This window comes from Salmo salar, chromosome ssa10 (genome assembly GCF_905237065.1).
Source record: "Salmo salar chromosome ssa10, Ssal_v3.1, whole genome shotgun sequence".
Taxonomy (NCBI): domain Eukaryota; kingdom Metazoa; phylum Chordata; class Actinopteri; order Salmoniformes; family Salmonidae; genus Salmo; species Salmo salar.
This window is the reverse complement of record NC_059451.1, coordinates 3,402,314-3,422,691: the sequence shown is the minus strand read 5'-3', so window position 1 is coordinate 3,422,691 and position 20,378 is coordinate 3,402,314. Positions and strand designations below refer to the sequence as shown.

At 43.8% G+C, this 20,378-nt stretch overlaps 1 protein-coding gene across 1 annotated transcript in view; it reads right to left on the bottom strand.

Moving 5' to 3' along the window:
• Positions 1-13,680, bottom strand: part of LOC106613422 (retinoschisin) — a 120,428-nt gene extending 106,748 nt beyond the window's left edge. Inside the window, exons 1-3 of the mRNA XM_014215611.2 lie at positions 13,539-13,680; positions 9,323-9,348; positions 3,423-3,654 (exon numbers count right to left, since the gene is read on the bottom strand). Of these exons, the coding sequence (XP_014071086.2) occupies positions 3,423-3,654; positions 9,323-9,348; positions 13,539-13,593 (313 nt within the window). The 5' untranslated portion in view covers positions 13,594-13,680. The remainder of the gene's footprint in view (positions 1-3,422; positions 3,655-9,322; positions 9,349-13,538) is intronic.
• Positions 13,681-20,378: the final 6,698 nt, after the last annotated feature.

The following is a 20,378-nucleotide window of genomic DNA, read 5'->3' as shown; positions in this document are numbered from 1 at the left end:
AGGTGGCTATAGCTAGGTGACCACAAGTACAGTAGGTTACCACAGGTACAGTAGGTGACTATAGCTAGGTGACCACAGGTACAGTAGGTGACCACAGGTACAGTAGGTGACTATAGCTAGGTGACCACAGGTACAGTAGGTGACTATTGCTAGGTGACCACAGGTACAGTAGGTGACTATAGCTAGGTGACCACAGGTACAGTAGGTGACCACAGGTACAGTAGGAGACTACAGTTAGGTGACCACAGGTACAGTAGGTGACTATAGCTAGGTGACCACAAGTACAGTAGGTGACTATAGCTAGGTGACCACAAGTACAGTAGGTGACCACAGGTACAGTAGGAGACCACAGGTACAGTAGGTGACTATAGCTAGGTGACCACATGTACAGTAGGTGACTATAGCTAGGTGACCACAGGTACAGTAGGTGACTATAGCTAGGTGACCACAGGTACAGTAGGTGACTATAGCTAGGAGACCACAGGTACAGTAGGTGACTATAGCTAGGAGACCACAGGTACAGTAGGTGAACACAGGTACAGTAGGAGACTACAGTTAGGATAACACAGGTACAGTAGGAGACTATAGCTAGGTGACCACAGGTACAGTAGGTGACTATAGCTAGGTGACCACAGGTACAGTAGGTGACCACAGGTACAGTAGGTGACTATAGCTAGGTGACCACAGGTACAGTAGGTAACTATAGCTAGGTGACCACAGGTACAGTAGGTGACCACAGGTACAGTAGGTGACTATAGCTAGGTGACCACAGGTACAGTAGGTGACTATAGCTAGGTGACCACAGGTACAGTAGGTGACTATAGCTAGGTGACCACAGGTACAGTTAGGTGACCACAGGTACAGTAGGAGACTATAGCTAGTTGACCACAGGTAGAGTAGGTGACTATAGCTAGGTAACCACAGGTACAGTAGGTGACCACAGCTAGGTGACCACAGGTACAGTAAGTGACTATAGCTAGGTGACCACAGGTACAGTAGGTGACTATAGCTAGGTGACCACAGGTACAGTAGGTGACCACAGGTACAGTAGGGGACTATAGCTAGGTTACCACAGGTACAGTAGGTGACCACAGATACAGTAGGTGACTATAGTTAGGAGACCACAGGTACAGTAGGTGACTATAGCTAGGTGACCACAGGTACAGTAGGTGACCACAGGTACAGTAGGTGACTATAGCTAGGTGACCACAGGTACAGTAGGTGACCACAGGTACAGTAGGTGACTATAGTTAGGTGACCACAGGTACAGTAGGTGACTATAGCTAGGTGACCATAGGTACAGTAGGTGACCACAGGTACAGTAGGTGACTATAGCTAGGTGACCACAGGTACAGTAGGTGACTATAGCTAGGTGACCACAGGTACAGTAGGTGACTATAGCTAGGTGACCACAGGTACAGTAGGTGACCACAGGTACAGTAGGTGACTATAGTTAGTTGACCACAGGTACAGTAGGTGACCACAGGTACAGTAGGTGACTATAGCTAGGTGACCACAGGTACAGTAGGTGACCACAGGTACAGTAGGTGACTATAGCTAGGTGACCACAGGTACAGTAGGTGACTATAGCTAGGTGACCACAGGTACAGTAGGTGACCAGAGGTACAGTAGGTGACTAGCTAGGTGACCACAGGTACAGTAGGTGACTATAGCTAGGTGACTACAGGTACAGTAGGTGACCACAGGTACAGTAGGAGACTACTGTTAAGTGACCACAGGCACAGTAGGAGACTATAGTTAGGTGACCACAGGTACAGTAGGAGACTATTGCTAGGTGACCACAGGTACAGTAGGTGACTATAGCTAGGTGACCACAGGTACAGTAGGTGAGCACAGGTACAGTAGGAGACTATAGCTAGGTGACCACAGGTACAGTAGGTGACTATAGCTAGGTGACCACAGGTACAGTAGGTGACCACAGGTACAGTAGGAGACTACAGTTAGGTGACCACAGGTACAGTAGAAGACTATAGTTAGGTGAACACAGGTACAGTAGGAGACTATAGCTAGGTGACCACAGGTACAGTAGGTGACTATAGCTAGGTGACCACAGGTACAGTAGGTGACCACAGGTACAGTAGGAGACTATAGCTAGGTGAACACAGGTACAGTAGGTGACTATAGCTAGGTGACCACAGGTACAGTAGGTGACCACAGGTACAGTAGGAGACTACAGTTAGGTGACCACAGGTACAGTAGGTGACTATAGCTAGGTGACCACAAGTACAGTAGGTGACTATAGCTAGGTGACCACAAGTACAGTAGGTGACTATAGCTAGGTGATCACAGGTAGAGTAGGTGACTATAGCTAGGTGACCACAGGTACAGTAGGTAACCACAGGTACAGTAGGAGACTACAGTTAGGTGACCACAAGTACAGTAGGTGACTATAGCTAGGTGACCACAGGTACAGTAGGTGACTATAGCTAGGTGACCACAGGTACAGTAGGTGACCACAGGTACAGTAGAAGACTACAGTTAGGTGACCACAAGTACAGTAGGTGACTATAGCTAGGTGACCACAGGTACAGTAGGTGACTATAGCTAGGTGACCACAGGTACAGTAGGTGACTATTGCTAGGTGACCACAGGTACAGTAGGTGACTATAGCTAGGTGACCACAGGTACAGTAGGTGACTATAGCTAGGTGACCACAGGTACAGTAGGTGACTACAGGTACAGTAGGAGACTATAGCTAGGAGACCACAGGTACAGTAGGAGACTATAGCTAGGTGACCACAGGTACAGTAGGAGACTATAGCTAGGTGACCACAGGTACAGTAGGTGACTATAGCTAGGTGACCACAGGTACAGTAGGTGACTATAGCTAGGTGACCACAGGTACAGTAGGAAACTATAGCTAGGTGACCACAGGTACAGTAGGAAACTATAGCTAGGTGACCACAGGTACAGTAGGTGACCACAGGTACAGTAGGTGACTATAGCTAGGTGACCACAGGTACAGTAGGTGACTATAGCTAGGTGACCACAGGTACAGTAGGTGACTATAGCTAGGTGACCACAGGTACAGTAGGTGACCACAGGTACAGTAGGTGACTATAGCTAGGTGACCACAGGTACAGTAGGTGACTATAGCTAGGTGACCACAGGTACAGTAGGAGACTATAGCTAGGTGACCACAGGTACAGTAGGTGACTATAGCTAGGTGACCACAGGTACAGTAGGTGACCACAGGTACAGTAGGTGACTATAGCTAGGTGACCACAGGTACAGTAGGTGACTATAGCTAGGTGACCACAGGTACAGTAGGTGACTATAGCTAGGTGACCACGGGTACAGTAGGTGACTATAGCTAGGTGACCACGGGTACAGTAGGTGACCACAGATACAGTCGTTCACCACCGCAAGGTCAGGTGACCTGGGCAGAATCCTATCCTCACCTGGCATGCAGTCTAGTGGGCGGCTCTGAGGAGGCGATGTGGCCAGGACAGGTGATGCCATAGTGGGGGTACCTGTTGCAGAATCCCCCCCTTCACAGTCACATGTGCAGGCTTTCCCTGTCCCAGTCCATGTCTCTAGGACATCTTCCTCCTGCTGCTGCTCCTCCTCCTGCACCTCCTCTTCTGGTTGCACCTCCTCCTCCTGCTGCTCCTCCTGGACCTCCTCTTCCTCCTGGAATACAGGTCCAGAAATGGTTACAATCCTAGTTTACCCTACTATAGTTCAAACCAGCCAGATCCCATCTCACTGTTCTAGAGCAACAAGAGTTCTAATCAGCCCAATCCAATCTCCATGTACAAGAGTACCTAGAGTTCTAACCAGCCCAATCCCATCTCCATGTAGAAGAGTACCTAGAGTTCTAACCAGCCCAATCCCATCTCCATGTACAAGAGTACCTAGAGTTCTAACCAGCCCAATCCCATCTCCATGTACAAGAGTACCTAGAGTTCTAACCAGCCCAATCCCATCTCCATGTACAAGAGTACCTAGAGTTCTAACCAGCCCAATCCCATCTCACTGTACTAGAGAAACTATAGTTCTAACCAGCCCAGTCCCATCTTGCTGTACTAGACTAAATTAGTTCTAACCATCCCAATTCCATCTCAATGCTATAGAGTAACTAGTGTAAACCAGCCCATTCCCATCTCAATAACCAGCCCATTCCCATCTCAATACCCAGCCAATCCCATCTCAATATACTGGAGTAACTAGAGTTCTAACCAGTCCAATCCAATCTCAATGTAGTAGGGTAATTAGAGTTCTAACCAGCCCAATCCAATCTCACTTTAATAGAGAACCTACAGTTCTAACCAGCCCAATCTCATCTTAATGTACTAGAGTTCTAACCAGCCCAATCCCATCTCACTGTACTAGAGTAACTAGAGTTCTAACCAGCCCAATCCCATCTCAATGTACTAGAGTAAAATAGTTATAACCAGCCCAATGATATCTCAATGTACTAGAGTAACTAGTGTTAACCAGCCAAATCCCATCTCTAAATCCAGCCAATCCAAACTCAATATACTAGAGTAACTAGAGTTCCAACCAGCCCAATCCCATCTCCATGTGTTAGTGTAGCTAGAGTTCTGACCAGCCCAATCCCATCTCAATGTGTTAGTGTAACTAGAGTTCTGACCAGCCCAATCCCATCTCCATGTGTTAGTGTAACTAGAGTTCTGACCAGCCCAATCCCATCTCCATGTGTTAGTGTAACTAGAGTTCTGACCAGCATAATCCCATCTCAATGTGTTAGTGTAACTAGAGTTCCAACCAGCCCAATCCCATCTCCATGTGTTAGTGTAACTAGAGTTCTGACCAGCCCAATCCCATCTCAATGTGTTAGTGTAACTACAGTTCTGACCAGCCCAATCCCATCTCAATGTGTTAGTGTAACTAGAGTTCTGACCAGCCCAATCCCATCTCAATGTGTTAGTGTAACTAGAGTTCTGACCAGCCCAATCCCATCTCAATGTGTTAGTGTAACTAGAGTTCTGACCAGCCCAATCCCATCTCAATGTGTTAGTGTAACTAGAGTTCTGACCAGCCCAATCTCATTGTACTAAAGTAACTACAGTTCTAACCATCACAATACTAGCTCAATGTACTACAGTTTTAACAGCCCAATCCCATTTTAATGTACTAGAGTAACTCGAGCTCTAACCAGCCCAATCCCATCTCAATGTGTTAGTGTAACTAGATTCTAACCAGCCCAATCCCATTATAATGTACTAGTGTAACTAGATTCTAACCACCCCAATCCCATCTCACTGTACTAAAGTAACTAGAGTTCTAACCAGCCCAATCCCATTTTGCTGTACTAGACTAAATTAATTCTTACCAGCCCAATCCCATCTCAATGTACTAGAGTAACTAGATTCTAACCAGTCCAATCCCATTTCACTGTACGAAAGTAACTAGAGTTCTAACCAGCCAAATCCCATCTCAATGTACTAGAGTGACTAGAGTTCTGACCAGACCAATCCCATCTCCCTGTAATAAAAAAATAGAGTTCAACCAGCCCAATCACATATCTATGTACTAGAGAAACTATAGTTCTAACCAGCCCAATCCCATCTTGCTGTACTAGAGTAAAATATATCTAAACATCTCAATCATACCTCAATGGACTAGAGTATCTAGAGTTGTAACCAGCCCAATCCCATCTCAATAACCAGCCAATCCCATCTCAATGTATTAGTGTAACTAGAGTTCTGACCAGCCCAATCCAACCTCACTGTAATAAAGTAACATGTGTTCTAACCATCCATATCCCATCTCACTGTACTACAGTAACTAGAGTTCTAACCAGACCAATTCCATCTCAATGTACATGAGTAACTTGAGTTCTAACCATCCCAATCCCATCTCACTGTACTAAAGTAAGTAGAGATCTAACCATCCCAATCTCAATGTAATAAAGTAACTGGAGATCTAACCAGCCCAATCCCATCTAAATGTACTAGAGTACCTACAGTGAGGGGAAAAAGTATTTGATCCCCTGCTGATTTTGTACGTTTGCCTACTGACAAAGAAATGATCAGTCTATAATTTTAATGGTAGTTTTATTTGAACAGTGAGAGACAGAATAACAACAACAAAAAATCCAGAAAAACGCGTTTCAAAAATGTTATAAATTGATTTGCATTTTAATGAGGGAAATAAGTATTTGACCCCTCTGCAAAACATGACTTAGTACTTGGTGGCAAAACCCTTGTTGGCAATCACAGAGGTCAGACGTTTCTTGTAGTTGGCCACCAGGTTTGCACACATCCCAGGAGGGATTTTGTCCCACTCCTCTTCGCAGATCTTCTCCAAGTCATTAAGGTTTCGAGGCTGACGTTTGGCATCTCAAACCTTCAGCTCCCTCCACAGATTTTCTATGGAATTAAGGTCTGGAGACTGGCTAGGCCACTCCAGGACCTTAATGTGCTTCTTCTTGAGCCACTCCTTTGTTGCCTTGCCCGTCTGTTTTGGTTCATTGTCATGCTGGAATACGCATCCACGACCCATTTTCAATGCCCTGGCTGAGGGAAGGAGGTTCTCACCCAAGATTTGATGGTACATGGCCCCGTCCATCGTCCCTTTGATGCGGTGAAGTTGTCATGTCCCCTTAGCAGAAAAACACCCCCAAAGCATAATGTTTCCACCTCCATGTTTGACGGTGGGGATGGTGTTCTTGGGGTCATAGGCAGCATTCCTCCTCCTCCAAACACAGAGAGTTGAGTTGATGACAAAGAGCTCCATTTTGGTCTCATCTGACCACAACACTTTCACCCAGTTGTCCTCTGAATCATTAAGATGTTCATTGGCAAACTTAAGACGGGCATGTATATGTGCTTTCTTGAGCAGTGGGACCTTGCGGGCGCTTGCAAGATTTCAGTCCTTCACGGCGTAGTGTGTTGCCAATTGTTTTCTTGGTGACTATGGTCCCACCTGCCTTGAGATCATTGACAAGATCCTCCCGTGTAGTTCTGGGCTGATTCCTCACCGTTCTCATGATCATTGCAACTCCACGAGGTGAGATCTTGCATGGAGCCCCAGGCCGAGGGAGATTGACAGTTCTTTTGTGTTTCTTCCATTTGCGAATAATCGCACCAACTGTTTGGTGATGGTCTTGTAGCCCATTCCAGCCTTGTGTAGGTCTACAATCTTGTCCCTGACATCCTTGGAGAGCTCTTTGGTCTTGGCCATGGTGGAGAGTTTGGAATCTGATTGATAGATTGATTGCTTCTGTGGACAGGTGTCTTTTATACAGGTAACAAACTGAGATTAGGAGCACTCCCTTTAAGAGTGTGCTCCTAATCTCAGCTCGTTACCTGTATAAAAGACACCTGGGAGCCAGAAATCTTTCTGATTGAGAGGGGGTCAAATACTTATTTCCCTCATTAAAATGCAAATCAATTTATAACATTTTTGAAACGCGTTTTTCTGGATTTTTTTGTTGTTATTCTGTCTCTCACTGTTCAAATAAACCTACCATTAAAATTATAGACTGATCATTTATTTGTCAGTGGGCAAACATACAAAATCAGCAGGGGATCAAATACTTTTTTCCCTCACTGTAATAACTATTATCTAACCAGCCCAATCCCATCTCAATTTGTTAGAGTAAGTAGAGTTCTAACCAGCCCAATCCAATGTCAATGAACTAGAGTTCTAACCAGCCCAATCCCATCTCAATATACTAGAGTTCTAACCAGCCCAATCCCATCTCAATGTATTTGAGTAACTAGATTCCAACCACCCCAATCCCATTTCAATGTACGAAAACAACTAGAGTTCTAACCAGCCCAATCCCATCTGAATGTACTAGAGTAACTCGAGAGTTCTAACCAGCCCAATCCAATCTCAAAGTATTAAAGTAACTAGAGATCTAACCAGCCCAATCCCATCTCAATGTATTAGATTAGCTAAATTCTGACCAGCCCAATCTCATCTCACTGTACCAGAGTAACTAGAGTTCAAATTAGCGTAATCCCATTTTAATGTTCTATAGCAACTAGAGTTTTATCCAGCCCAATCCCATCTCAAAATCCAGCCCAATCCCATCTCAATGTGCTAGAGTAACTAGAGTTCTAACCAGAACAATCCCATCTCAATGTACTATAGTAACTAGAGTTATAACCAGCCCAATCCCATCTCAATTTATTAGAGTAACTAGATTCTAAACAGCCCAATCCCATCTCACTGAACTAAAATAAATAGAGTTCTAACCAGCCCAATCCCATCTCACTGTACTAGAGTAAGTAGATTCCAACCACCCCAATCCCATTTCAATGTACGAAAACAACTAGAGTTCTACCCAGCCCAATCTAATCTCAATGTTCTAGAGTAACTACAGTTTAATCCAGCCCCATCCCATCTTAATGTACTTGAGTAACTTGAGTTCTAACCAGCCCAATCCAATCTCAATGTATTAAAGTAACTAGAGATCTAACAAACCCAATCACATCTCAATGGACTAGAGTAACTAGAATCTAACCAGCCCAATCTCACTGTACTAAAGTAACTAGAGTTCCAACCATCCCAATCCCATCTCAATGTACTGGAGCATCTCGATTCGAACCAGCCCAATCCCATCTCAATGTATTAGATTAGGTAGATTCTGACCAGCCCAATCCCATGTCAATGTACGAAAGTAACTAGAGTTTTAACCAGCCCAATCCATCTCAATGTACTAGAGTAACTAGATTCTAACCAGCCCAATCCCATAGCAACATACTAGAGAAACTAGATTCTAACCAGCCCAATCCCATCTCAATGTACTTGAGCAACTCGAGTTCTAACCAGCCCAATCTCAATGTATTAAAGTAACTAGAGATCTAACAAGCACAATCCCATCTCAAATGACTAGAGTAACTCGAGTTCTAACCAGCCCAATCCCATCTCAATGTACTAGAGTTCTAACCAGCCCAATCCCATCTCAATGTACTAGAGTAACGAGAGTTCTAACCAGCTCAATCCCATTTTGCTCTACTATGGTAACTAGAGTTCTAACCAGCCCAATCCCATCTCACTATACTAAAATAACTACAGTTCTAACCAGCCCAATCCCATCTCACTGTACTACAGTAACTAGAGTTCTAACCAGCCCAATCACATCTCACTCTACTATAGTAACTAGAGTTCTAACCCGCCCAATCCCATCTCACTGTACTAGAGTTCTAACCAGCCCAATCCCATCTCAATGTACTAGAGTAACGAGAGTTCTAACCAGCCCAATCCCATTTTGCTCTACTATGGTAACTAGAGTTCTAACCAGCCCAATCCCATTTTGCTCTACTATAGTAACTAGAGTTCTAACCAGCCCAATCCCATTTCAATGTATTAGAGTACCTACCTCCTGAGAGTGAACACCGCTTAGGACTGCAGCACCGACAGACAGGCAGCAGAGAAAGAAAGAGAAAAAAGACAGACAGACAGGAGGAGGGAAATACAGTGAGAAAAATACAGAAATATAGAGACAAAATAAACTACATTGGTTTTGAGAGCACTCTGAAAAACGTGAATAAAACCACAGCATTTGGGATGGGTGCAGCAAACTAATCTCTAACAAATATCCCCAACATACGGTCTGATATCCCCAACGTCCGGTCTGATATCCCAAATTTACGGTCTGATATCCCCAACGTCCGGTCCGATACCCCCAACGTCCGGTCCGATACCCCCAACGTCCGGTCCGATACCCCCAACGTCCGGTCCGATACCCCCAACGTCCGGTCCGATACCCCCAACGTACGGTCTGATATCCCTAATATAGGCTATGTAAGCCAGAATCTTCACAATCCAGCAGCAAAACTGAAACTCTATTTTTAATATGAGTCATTTTACACAATACAAAAAATGTCAGGTAAATTACAAACATTCTTGACTGACTGAGCTTATTTAACATTATTCCACCGATGACCTGACCATGAGCTGAGTTTAAAGGTCCAGTCAACTAGTACAGACTCGACTCATTAGGTACTCAGAGATGCATTTCAGAGATCTAGTATGAATCCCTTTAAGACATTTAACTGCTAAACTACTGTCCAGTTCTTCCATAACCCAGTCCAACCCAGTTTAACCCAGTCTGACTTTACCCAGTCTAACCCAGTCCAACCCAGTCTGACTTTACCCAGTCTATTCCAGTTTAACCCAGTCTGACTTTACCCAGTCTAACCCAGTCCAACCCAGTCTGACTTTACCCAGTCTAATGCAGTCTGACATTACCCAGTCTAACCCAGTTTAACCCAGTCTGACTTTACCCAATCTAACCCAGTTTAACCCAGTCTGACTTTACTTAGTCTAATGCACTCTGACATTACCCAGTCTAACCCAGTCTGACATTACCCAGTTTAACCCAGTCTGACATTACCCAGTTTTACCCAGTCTGACATTACCCAGTTTTACCCAGTCTGACATTACCCAGTTTAACCCACTCTGACATTACCCAGTCTAACCCACTCTGACATTACCCAGTCTAACCCAGTTTAACTCACTCTGACATTACCCAGTCTAACCCAGTTTAACCCAGTTCTTCCATAACCCAGTGTAACCCAGTGTAACCCACTCTGACATTACCCAGTCTAACCCACTCTGATATTACCCAGTCTAACCCACTCTGACATTACCCAGTCTAACCCACTCTGACATTACCCAGTCTAACCCACTCTGACATTACCCAGTCTAACCCAGTTTAACCCAGTCTGACATTACCCAGTCTAACCCACTCTGATATTACCCAGTCTAACCCAGTTAAATCCAGTCTGACTTTACCCAGTCTAATACAGTCTGACTTTACCCAGTCTAACCCAGTTTAACCCAGTTCTTCCATAACCCAGTCTAACCCAGTCTAACCCACTCTGACATTATCCAGTCTAACCCACTCTGACATTACCCAGTCTAACCCACTCTGACATTACCCAGTCTAAACCAGTTTAACTCTCTGACATTACCCAGTCTAACCCACTCTGACATTACCCAGTCTAACCCAGTTTAACCCAGTCTGACATTACACAGTCTAACCCACTCTGACATTACCCAGTCTAACCCAGTTAAATCCAGTCTGACTTAACCCAGTCTAACCCACTCCGACATTACCCAGTCTAACCCAGTTTAACCCAGTCTGACATTACCCAGTCTAACCCAGTTTAACCCAGTCTGACATTCCCCACTCTAAACCAGTTTAACCCAGTCTGACATTACCCAGTCTAACCCACTCTGACATTACCCACTCTAAACCAGTTTAACCCAGTCTGACTTTACCCAGTCTAAACCAGTTTAACCCAGTCTGACATTACCCAGTCTAACCCACTCTGATATTATCCAGTCTAACCCAGTCTAACCCACTCTGACATTACTCAGTCTGACACTACCCAGTGTAACCCAGTCTGACATTACCCAGTCTAAGACATTGCCCTCTCTAGCCCAGTCTAAGACATTATCCAGTCTAAACCAGTCCAAGACATTACCCAGTTCAAGACATCACCCAGTCTAAGACATCACCCAGTCTAAGACATCACCCAGTCTAAGACATCACCCAGTCTAAGACATTACCCAGTCAAACCAGTCTAAGACATTACCCAGTCTAACCAGTCCAAGACATCACCCAGTCCAAGACATCACCCAGTCCAAGACATCACCCAGTCCAAGACATCACCCAGTTCAAGACATCACCCAGTTCAATACATTACCCAGTCTAAGACATTACCCAGTCTAAGACATTACCCAGTCTAAGACATTACCTAGTCTAACCAGTCTAAGACATTACCTAGTCTAACCCAGTCTAAGACATACCTAGACCCAGTCTAAGACATCACCCAGTCTAAGACATTACCTAGTCTAAACCAGTCTAAGACATCACCCAGTCTAACCCAGTCTAAGACATTACCTAGTCTAACCCAGTCTAAGACATTACCTCGTCTAACCCAGTCTAAGACATCACCCAGTCTAACCAGTCTAAGACATTACCTAGTCTAACCAGTCTAAGACATTACCTAGTCTAACCCAGTCTAAGACATCACCCAGTCTAACCAGTCTAAGACATTACCCAGTCAAACCCAGTCTAAGACATTACCCAGTCAAACCCAGTCTAAGACAGCACCCAGTCTAACCCAGTCTAAGACAGCACCCAGTCTAAGACATCACCCAGTCTCACCCAGTCTAAGACATTACCCAGTCTAACCCAGTCTAACCCAGTCTAAGACAGCACCCAGTCTAACCCAGTCTAAGACAGCACCCAGTCAAACCCAGTCTAAGACAGTCTAAGACAGCACCCAGTCTAAGACAGTCTAAGACAGCACCCAGTCTAAGACAGTCTAAGACATTACCCAGTCTAACCCAGTCTAAAATATTACCCAGTCTAACCCAGTCTAAAACATGACCCAGTCTAACCCAGTCTAGGACAGCACCTAGTCTAACCCATTCGAAGGCATTACCCAGTCTAAGACATTACCCAGTCTAACCCATTCTAAGGCATTACCCAGTCTAAGGCATTACCCAGTCTAACAACCGGACAGCAGGAAGTCAAGCAGAGACCAACAGAGTTTAGCGATGTCTATTGCAGATCATCTCAGGGCTGTCAGATCATGGTTAGTAAACCGCTGGTTCAGTAAACTGGGTCATGATTAGTAAACTGCTGGTTCAGTAAACTGGGTCATGGGTCATGGTTAGTAAACCGCTGGTTCAGTAAACTGGGTCATGGTTAGTAAACCGCTGGTTCAGTAAACTGGGTCATGGGTCATGGTTAGTAAACTGCTGGTTCAGTAAACTGGGTCATGGGTCATGGTTAGTAAACTGCTGGTTCAGTAAACTGGGTCATGGTTAGTAAACCGCTGGTTCAGTAAACTGGGTCATGGTTAGTAAACCGCTGGTTCAGTAAACTGGGTCATGGTTAGTAAACCGCTGGTTCAGTAAACTGGGTCATGGGTCATGGTTAGTAAACCGCTGGTTCAGTAAACTGGATCATGGGTCATGGTTAGTAAACCGCTGGTTCAGTAAACTGGGTCATGGGTCATGGTTAGTAAACCGCTGGTTCAGTAAACTGGGTCATGGTTAAGGTCCAATGCAGCAGTTTTGATCTCAATATAAAATAATTTTGGGGTAACAATTATATATCTTATTTTAATTGATTGTTTTCAATTAAAATGGTCAAAAATAAACAAAATTGCTTCTGAGCAAACAGCAATTTCTCAAGCAAGACTTTTGCTAGGACTTTCTGGGAGGGGTCGGAGTGGGGAGAGGAAACCTGAAACCTAGCTGTTATCGGCAGAGCGGTTTGGAACACTCTTTCTTATTGGTCTGTTCACTAATTTACCGCCAGGTGATGTCACCAGGCAAGCTAAAACTCCATCCCACCAAAACAAGCTGAAATTGCAGGCTGCATTTTTAAAACAGCTCTTACACTAAAAGGGCATTATAATCATTTTCTAAATGTCTAAGTATCATTCCAACCTCAGTGTGGAAATATTTATAAAACACAGGAAAATCATGCTGATTTGGGTAACTGGACATATGGGTTAGGGGGGTTAGAGACAGTGCTGACAGGGTACCTGGGTTAGGGAGATTAATCTTACCTTGAGCTAACAGCAGCAGGACTAGCAGAGCAACACAGCGAGTACTGACCCCCATCTTCCTCCTGGACTGGACTGGTGTGAGCAGAGTGATATGATGTACTGAGCAGGACACCGAGGCTAGTGGAGGTTGCTGGTGGATAGGCTTACAGTAATCCACTGGACTCTGATGGCCTCATCTAATACCCACAATCTGCCCCATGATCAAACCCCTCCCTCCCTTAGTTCTCCTGGCCATCCCTCAGCCCTGGGCCATTTGGCAACAGAGACCTACTCATTATGTTAAACATTTCTACTAGAGTGATACACATTCCCTCTGCTGGATTGTCAAACATTTTGTCTCTAACCATCTTCTAAACCTTCAAATGAAATCCACCGTATGTCTCTTTTTAGTCACCATTTTTTTAAAATAATTTTTTAAATATTTTTTTAGGGTGTGGATCAGCTTTCATATTGAGGATAGATTGTTGCTTCCATCAATGTAATTGTCTGCATCATTTACAATCCCCCATATATTTACCCCCAAAATACATATCTATATACACTACCGTTCAAAAGTTTGGGGTCACTTAGATATGTCCTTGTTTTTGAAAGAAAAGCAAAAAAAATTGTCCATTTAAAATAACATCAAATTGATCAGAAATACAGTGTAGACATTGTTAATGTTGTAAATGACTATTGTAGCTGGATACGGCTGATTGTTTATGGAATATCTACATAGGCGCACAGAGGCCCATTATCAGCAACCATCACTCCTGTGTTCCAATGGCACGTTTTGTTAGCTAATCCAATTGATCATTTTAAAAGGCTAATTGATCATTAGAAAACCATTTTGCAATTATGTTAGCACAGCTGAAAACTGTTGTTCTGATTAAAGAAGCAATAAAACTGGTCTTCTTTAGACTAGTTGAGTATCTGGAGCATCAGTATTTGTGGGTTCAATTACAGGCTCAAAATGGCCAGAGACAGAGACCTTTCTTCTGAAACTCGTCAGTCTATTCTTGTTCTGAGAAATGAAGGCTATTCCATGCGAGAAATTGCCAAGAAACTGAAGATCTCGCACAACGCTGTGTACAACGCCCTTTATTTATGTATTGCTTCTTTAATCAGAACAACAGTTTTCAGCTGTGCTAACATAATTGCAAAAGGGTTTTCTAATGATCAATTAGCCTTTTAAAATGATAAACTTGGATTAGCTAACACAACGTGCCATTGGACCACAGGAGTGATGGTTGCTGATAATGGGCCTCTGTACGCCTATGTAGGTATTCCATTAAAAATCAGCCGTTTCCAGCTACAATAGTAATTTACAACATTAACAATGTCTACACTGTATTTCTGATCAATTTGATTTTATATTTTAATGGACAGAAAATGTGCTTTTCTTTCAAAAACAAGGACATTTATGTGACCCCAAACTTTTGAATGGTAGTGTACATACTATACACATTTTACAGACACAATCTATTTTACAATAGTTATATTTTGTTTGTTTTTAGTCCTTCCTCTATTTCTGATGTCCCTCCAGTTTGATTTCTATTTGTAACTGTGCTATTTAACAAAAGTTCTGAACCTATATACATTTTACAGACCCTGTATGTTTTACATTATTTATCTTGTTTTTATTAGTCCCACCCTTCAGCTCCATTCAACCCCTCCCATCTATCTCTTAACACCATCCATTTTGGATTTCTATTTGCCATACATTTTTCAACTGTGCTGTGATGCTTCACAAAAGTACTGAACATTTCTATTCTCATAGTTTCTACAGATTGTAAATTAAAGAAACATTTTTGCTAAAATAATTATGATATTATTGATAGATTGACTATTACTTCTTAAAATCATCCAGTATTGCTGCAGCGTTAGTTCTAGGTAAATGTTGCAATTATTCAGCCATTCCTGGAGCTGTGACCCAAAAAACGAGCTCCATATGGACAGCACCAAAACAAATGATCTAATGACTCTGCCTCTTCACAGCAAAATTTGCTGAGCCTTTTAGTCACTCTTAACAGGCCTGTGTTGACAGTGAATATCAAACTTGCTTCGGGCATTAATCACTTTCATATTCAAAGTCAGGACTTGGATGTATGCCAAGCTAATATTCCTCACTACATCTGTTGATATTCCAGAGTGTGTGAGTGAGAAAGTGCCTAAGGGAAGGAGCTAAGGGAAGGGGATAGGGGAAGGTGCTAAGGGAAGGAGCTAAGGGTAGGAGCTAAGGTAAGAGGCTAGGGGAAGGCACTAAGGGAAGGTGCTAAGGGAAGGTGCTAAGGGTAGGAGCTAAGGTAAGAGGCTAGGGGAAGGCACTAAGGGAAGAAGCTAAGGGAAGGTGCTAAGGGTAGGAGCTAAGGGAAGGGGATAGGGGAAGAAGCTAAGGGAAGGTGCTAAGGGAAGGTGCTAAGGGTAGGAGCTAAGGGAAGGGGATAGGGGAAGGGGCTAAGGGAAGGTGCTAAGGGTAGGAGCTAAGGGAAGGGGCTAGGGGTCCAGTTGGTATTGGGCAGGAGGAGATACTACCACAGGGCTGCGTGTCAACAGTAACTATTTTATTTATTGAGTGGTGAGGGAGTAGCTAAGTATATATGGAATATGGTGTAGCAAGTGTCCCAAAGAACAATGTGTACATGTTTAAGTCTTTTTAGAAATTCACAATGACAAATCCTGGCATTCCAATGGCTAAGAAGGTAAAGAAGTAATGTGGACAGCCGTAGAGTCCAGGCTTATTCAACCTACATCTACAGGCTTACGAAACATTGATGATCATTCACTGATTCGTCATAGTTGGATGCTGTTTCGACCTATTGAAGTTCCTTCCTTGAAGTAGGCCTGATCAGATCACTGATTAGGAATGAGTGGGCAGGTGAAAGCTGTGTGGTGGAGCCCTTGAGATCACCTGTCCAATGTCTAATCACTAATTACTTGCATGGAGGAAGGATACACTGAAGGAATTCCAACAGGGCCCATGTTTGTCTCAAATGGCACCCTATTCCCTATGTAGTGCACTGATTTTGACCAGGACCCATAGGGTAAGGCGCCATTTGGAACACACACCACGTCTGTTTGATCCTGAGCAGATTGGCCCCATCCCGCTGTGCCTTGCCCTCTACCCAGAGGGGAGAGACACTCCAGATGGGATCAGAGGCAGCATGACTCCGGGATGAACAGACACTGAGCCATCACCAGGCTGGACGTTCATTCTGCCCTGAAGATCCTGGCCTTGTCAGCATGCTGGGGGAGCCTGAGCTTGAACACATGAACACAACCTGTTTTAAGATTTATATAGCCATTTTTAAATATGATAGTATTTTAAAAATGTTTGTGCTTTAGTGCATTTTTGGCTGCAAAAGTGGGTTAGCCTAAGCTTTTCTAGTAGGCTCCAGCAGTGGGATTATGGCCTGCAATTTGGGGCGTTTCTTTACGTGGTTGATTAAACAGCATGATCATTGCAAAGGTGCACCTTGTGCTGGGGACAAAAGGCAACTCTAAAATGTGCAGTTTGTCACACAACACAATGCCACAGAAGTCTGAAGTTAAGGGAGCGTCAAATTAGCATGCTGACTGCAGGAATGTCTACCAGAGTACATGCCAGAGAACTGAATGTTCATATCTACCATAAGCCGCCAACAAAGTCATTTAATAAACTCAGCAAAAAAAGAAACGTCCTCTCACTGTCAACTGCGTTAATTAAGCAAACTTAACGTGTAAATATTTGTATGAACATAACAAGATTCAACAACTGAGACATAAACTGAACAAGTTCCACAGACATGTGACTAACAGAAATTGAATAATGTCTCCCTGAACAAAGGGGGGGATCAAAATCAAAAGTAACAGTCAGTATCTGGTGTGGCCACCAGCTGCATTAAGTACTGCAGTGCATCTCCTCCTCATGGACTGCACTAGATTTGCCAGTACTTGCTGTGAGATGTTACCCCATTCTTCCACCAAGGCACCTGCAAGTTATAGGACATTTCTGGGGGGAATGGCCCCAGCCCTCACCCGCAGATCCAACAGGTCCCAGACGTGCTCAATGGGATTGAGATCCAGGCTCTTCACTGGCCATGGCAGAACACTGATAATTCCTGTCTTGCAGGAAATCACGTGCAGAACGAGCAGTATGGCTGGTGGCATTGTCATGCTGGAGGGTCAGCATGAGATTGCCTGCAATGACAACAAGCTCAGTCTGATGATGCCGTGACACACCGCCCCAGACCATGACGGACCCTCCACCTCCAAATTGATCCCGCTCCAGAGTATAGGCCTCAGTGTAACACTCATTCCTTCGACGATAAACGCGAATCCGACCATCACCCCTGGTGAGACAAAACCGCGACTCGTCAGTGAAGAGCACTTTTTGCCAGTCCTGTCTGGTCCAGCGACAGTGGGTTTGTGCCCATAGGCGACGTTGTTGCCGGTGATGTCTGGTGAGGACCTTTCTTACCACAGGCCTACAAGCCCTCAGTCCAGCCTCTCTCAGCCTATTGTGGACAGTCTGAGCATTGATGGAGGGATTGGGCATTCCTGGTGTAACTCAGGCAGTTGCTGTTGCCATCCTGTACCTGTCGCGCAGGTGTGATGTTCGGATGTACCGATCCTGTGCAGGTGTTGCTACACGTGGTCTGCCACTGCGAGGACAATCAGCTGTCCGTCCTGTCTCCCTGTAGCGCTGTCTTAGGCGTCTCACCGTACGGACATTGCAATTTATTGCCCTGGCCACATCTGCAGTCCTCATGCCTCCTTGCAGCATGCCTAACGCACTATCACGCAGATAAGCAGGGACCCTGGGCATCTTTCTTTTGGTGTTTTTCAGAGTCAGTAGAAAGGCCTCTTTAGTGTCCTAAGTTTTCATAACTGTGACCTTAATTGCCTACCGTCTGTAAGATGTTAGTGTCTTAACGACCGTTCCACAGGTGCATGTTCATTATTTGTATATGGGTCATTGAACAATCATGGTAAACAGTGTTTAAACCCTTTACAATGAAGATCTGTAAAGTTATTTGGATTTTTACAAATTATCTTTGAAACACAGGGTCCTGTAAAAGGGACGTTTCTTTTTTTGCTGAGTTTAGAATTTGGCAGTACGTTCAACCAGCCTCACAACCGCAGACCACGTGTAACCACGCCAGCCCAGGGCATCCACATCCGGCAAGTCAAATCTTATTGGTCGCATACACATATTTAGCAGATGTTATTGCGGGTGTGGCGAAATGCTTGTGTTCCTAGCTCCAACAGTGCAGTAGTATCTAACTAAATGCTTGTGTTCCCAGCTCCAACAGTGCAGTAATATCTAACTAAATGCTTGTGTTCCCAGCTCCAACAGTGCAGTAATATCTTACTAAATGCTTGTGTTCCTAGCTCCAACAGTGTAGTAATATCTAACTAAATGCTTGTGTTCCCAGCTCCAACAGTGCAGTAATATCTAACTAAATGCTTGTGTTCCTAGCTCCAACAGTGCAGTAATATCTAACTAAATGCTTGTGTTCCTAGCTCCAACAGTGCAGTAATATCTAACTAAATGCTTGTGTTCCTAGCACCAACAGTGCAGTAGTATCTAATTAAATGCTTGTGTTCCCAGCTCCAACAGTGCAGTAGTATCTAACTAAATGCTTGTGTTCCCAGCTCCAACAGTAATATCTAACTAAATGCTTGTGTTTCTAGTTCCAACAGTGCAGTATTATCTAACTAAATGCTTGTGTTCCCAGCTCCAACAGTAATATCTAACTAAATGCTTGTGTTCCTAGCTCCAACAGTGCAGTAGTATCTAACTAAATGCTGGTGTTCCCAGCTCCAACAGTGCAGTAATATCTAACTAAATGCTTGTGTTCCCAGCTCCAACAGTAATATCTAACTAAATGCTTGTGTTTCTAGCTCCAACAGTAATATCTAACTAAATGCTTGTGTTCCTAGCTCCAACAGTGCAGTAGTATCTAACTAAATGCTTGTGTTCCCAGCTCCAACAGTGCAGTAATATCTAACTAAATGCTTGTGTTCCCAGCTCCAGTAGTGCAGTAACATCTAACAATTCACAACAATAAAAAGGAATATAAAGAATATATAAATATTAGGATGAGCAATGTCGGAGTGGCATTGACTAAAATACAGTAGAATACAATACAGTATATACATATGAGATGAGTAAAGCAGTAGAATAGAATACAGTAGATACATATGAGATGAGTAAAGCAGTAGAATAGAATACAGTAGATACATATGAGATGAGTAAAGCAGTAGAATATAATACAGTATATACATATGAGATGAGTAAAGCAAAAATATGTAAACATTATTAGAGTGACTAGTGTTCCATTATTAAAGTGGCCAGTGATTCCAAGTCTATGTATATGGGGGAAAAAAGTATTTGATCCCCTGCTGATTTTGTACGTTTGCCCACTTACAAAGAAATGATCAGTCTATAATTTTAATAGTAGGTTTATTTGAACAGTGAGAGACAGAATAACAACAAAAAATCCAGAAAAGCGCATGTCAAAAATGTTATAAAATGATTTGCATTTTAATGAGGGAAATAAGTATTTGACCCCTCTGCAAAACATGACTTAGTACTTGGTGGCAAAACCCTTGTTGGCAATCACAGAGGTCAGATGTTTCTTGTAGTTGGCCACCAGGTTTGCAGACATCTCAGGAGGGATTTTGTCCCACTCCTCTTTGCAGATCTTCTCCAAGTCATTAAGGTTTCGAGACTGACGTTTGGCAACTCGAACCTTCAGCTCCCTCCACAGATTTTCTATGGGATTAAGGTCTGGGGACTGGCTAGGCCACTCCAAGACCTTAATGTGCTTTTTCTTGAGCCACTCCTTTGTTGCCTTGGCCGTGTGTTTTGGGTCA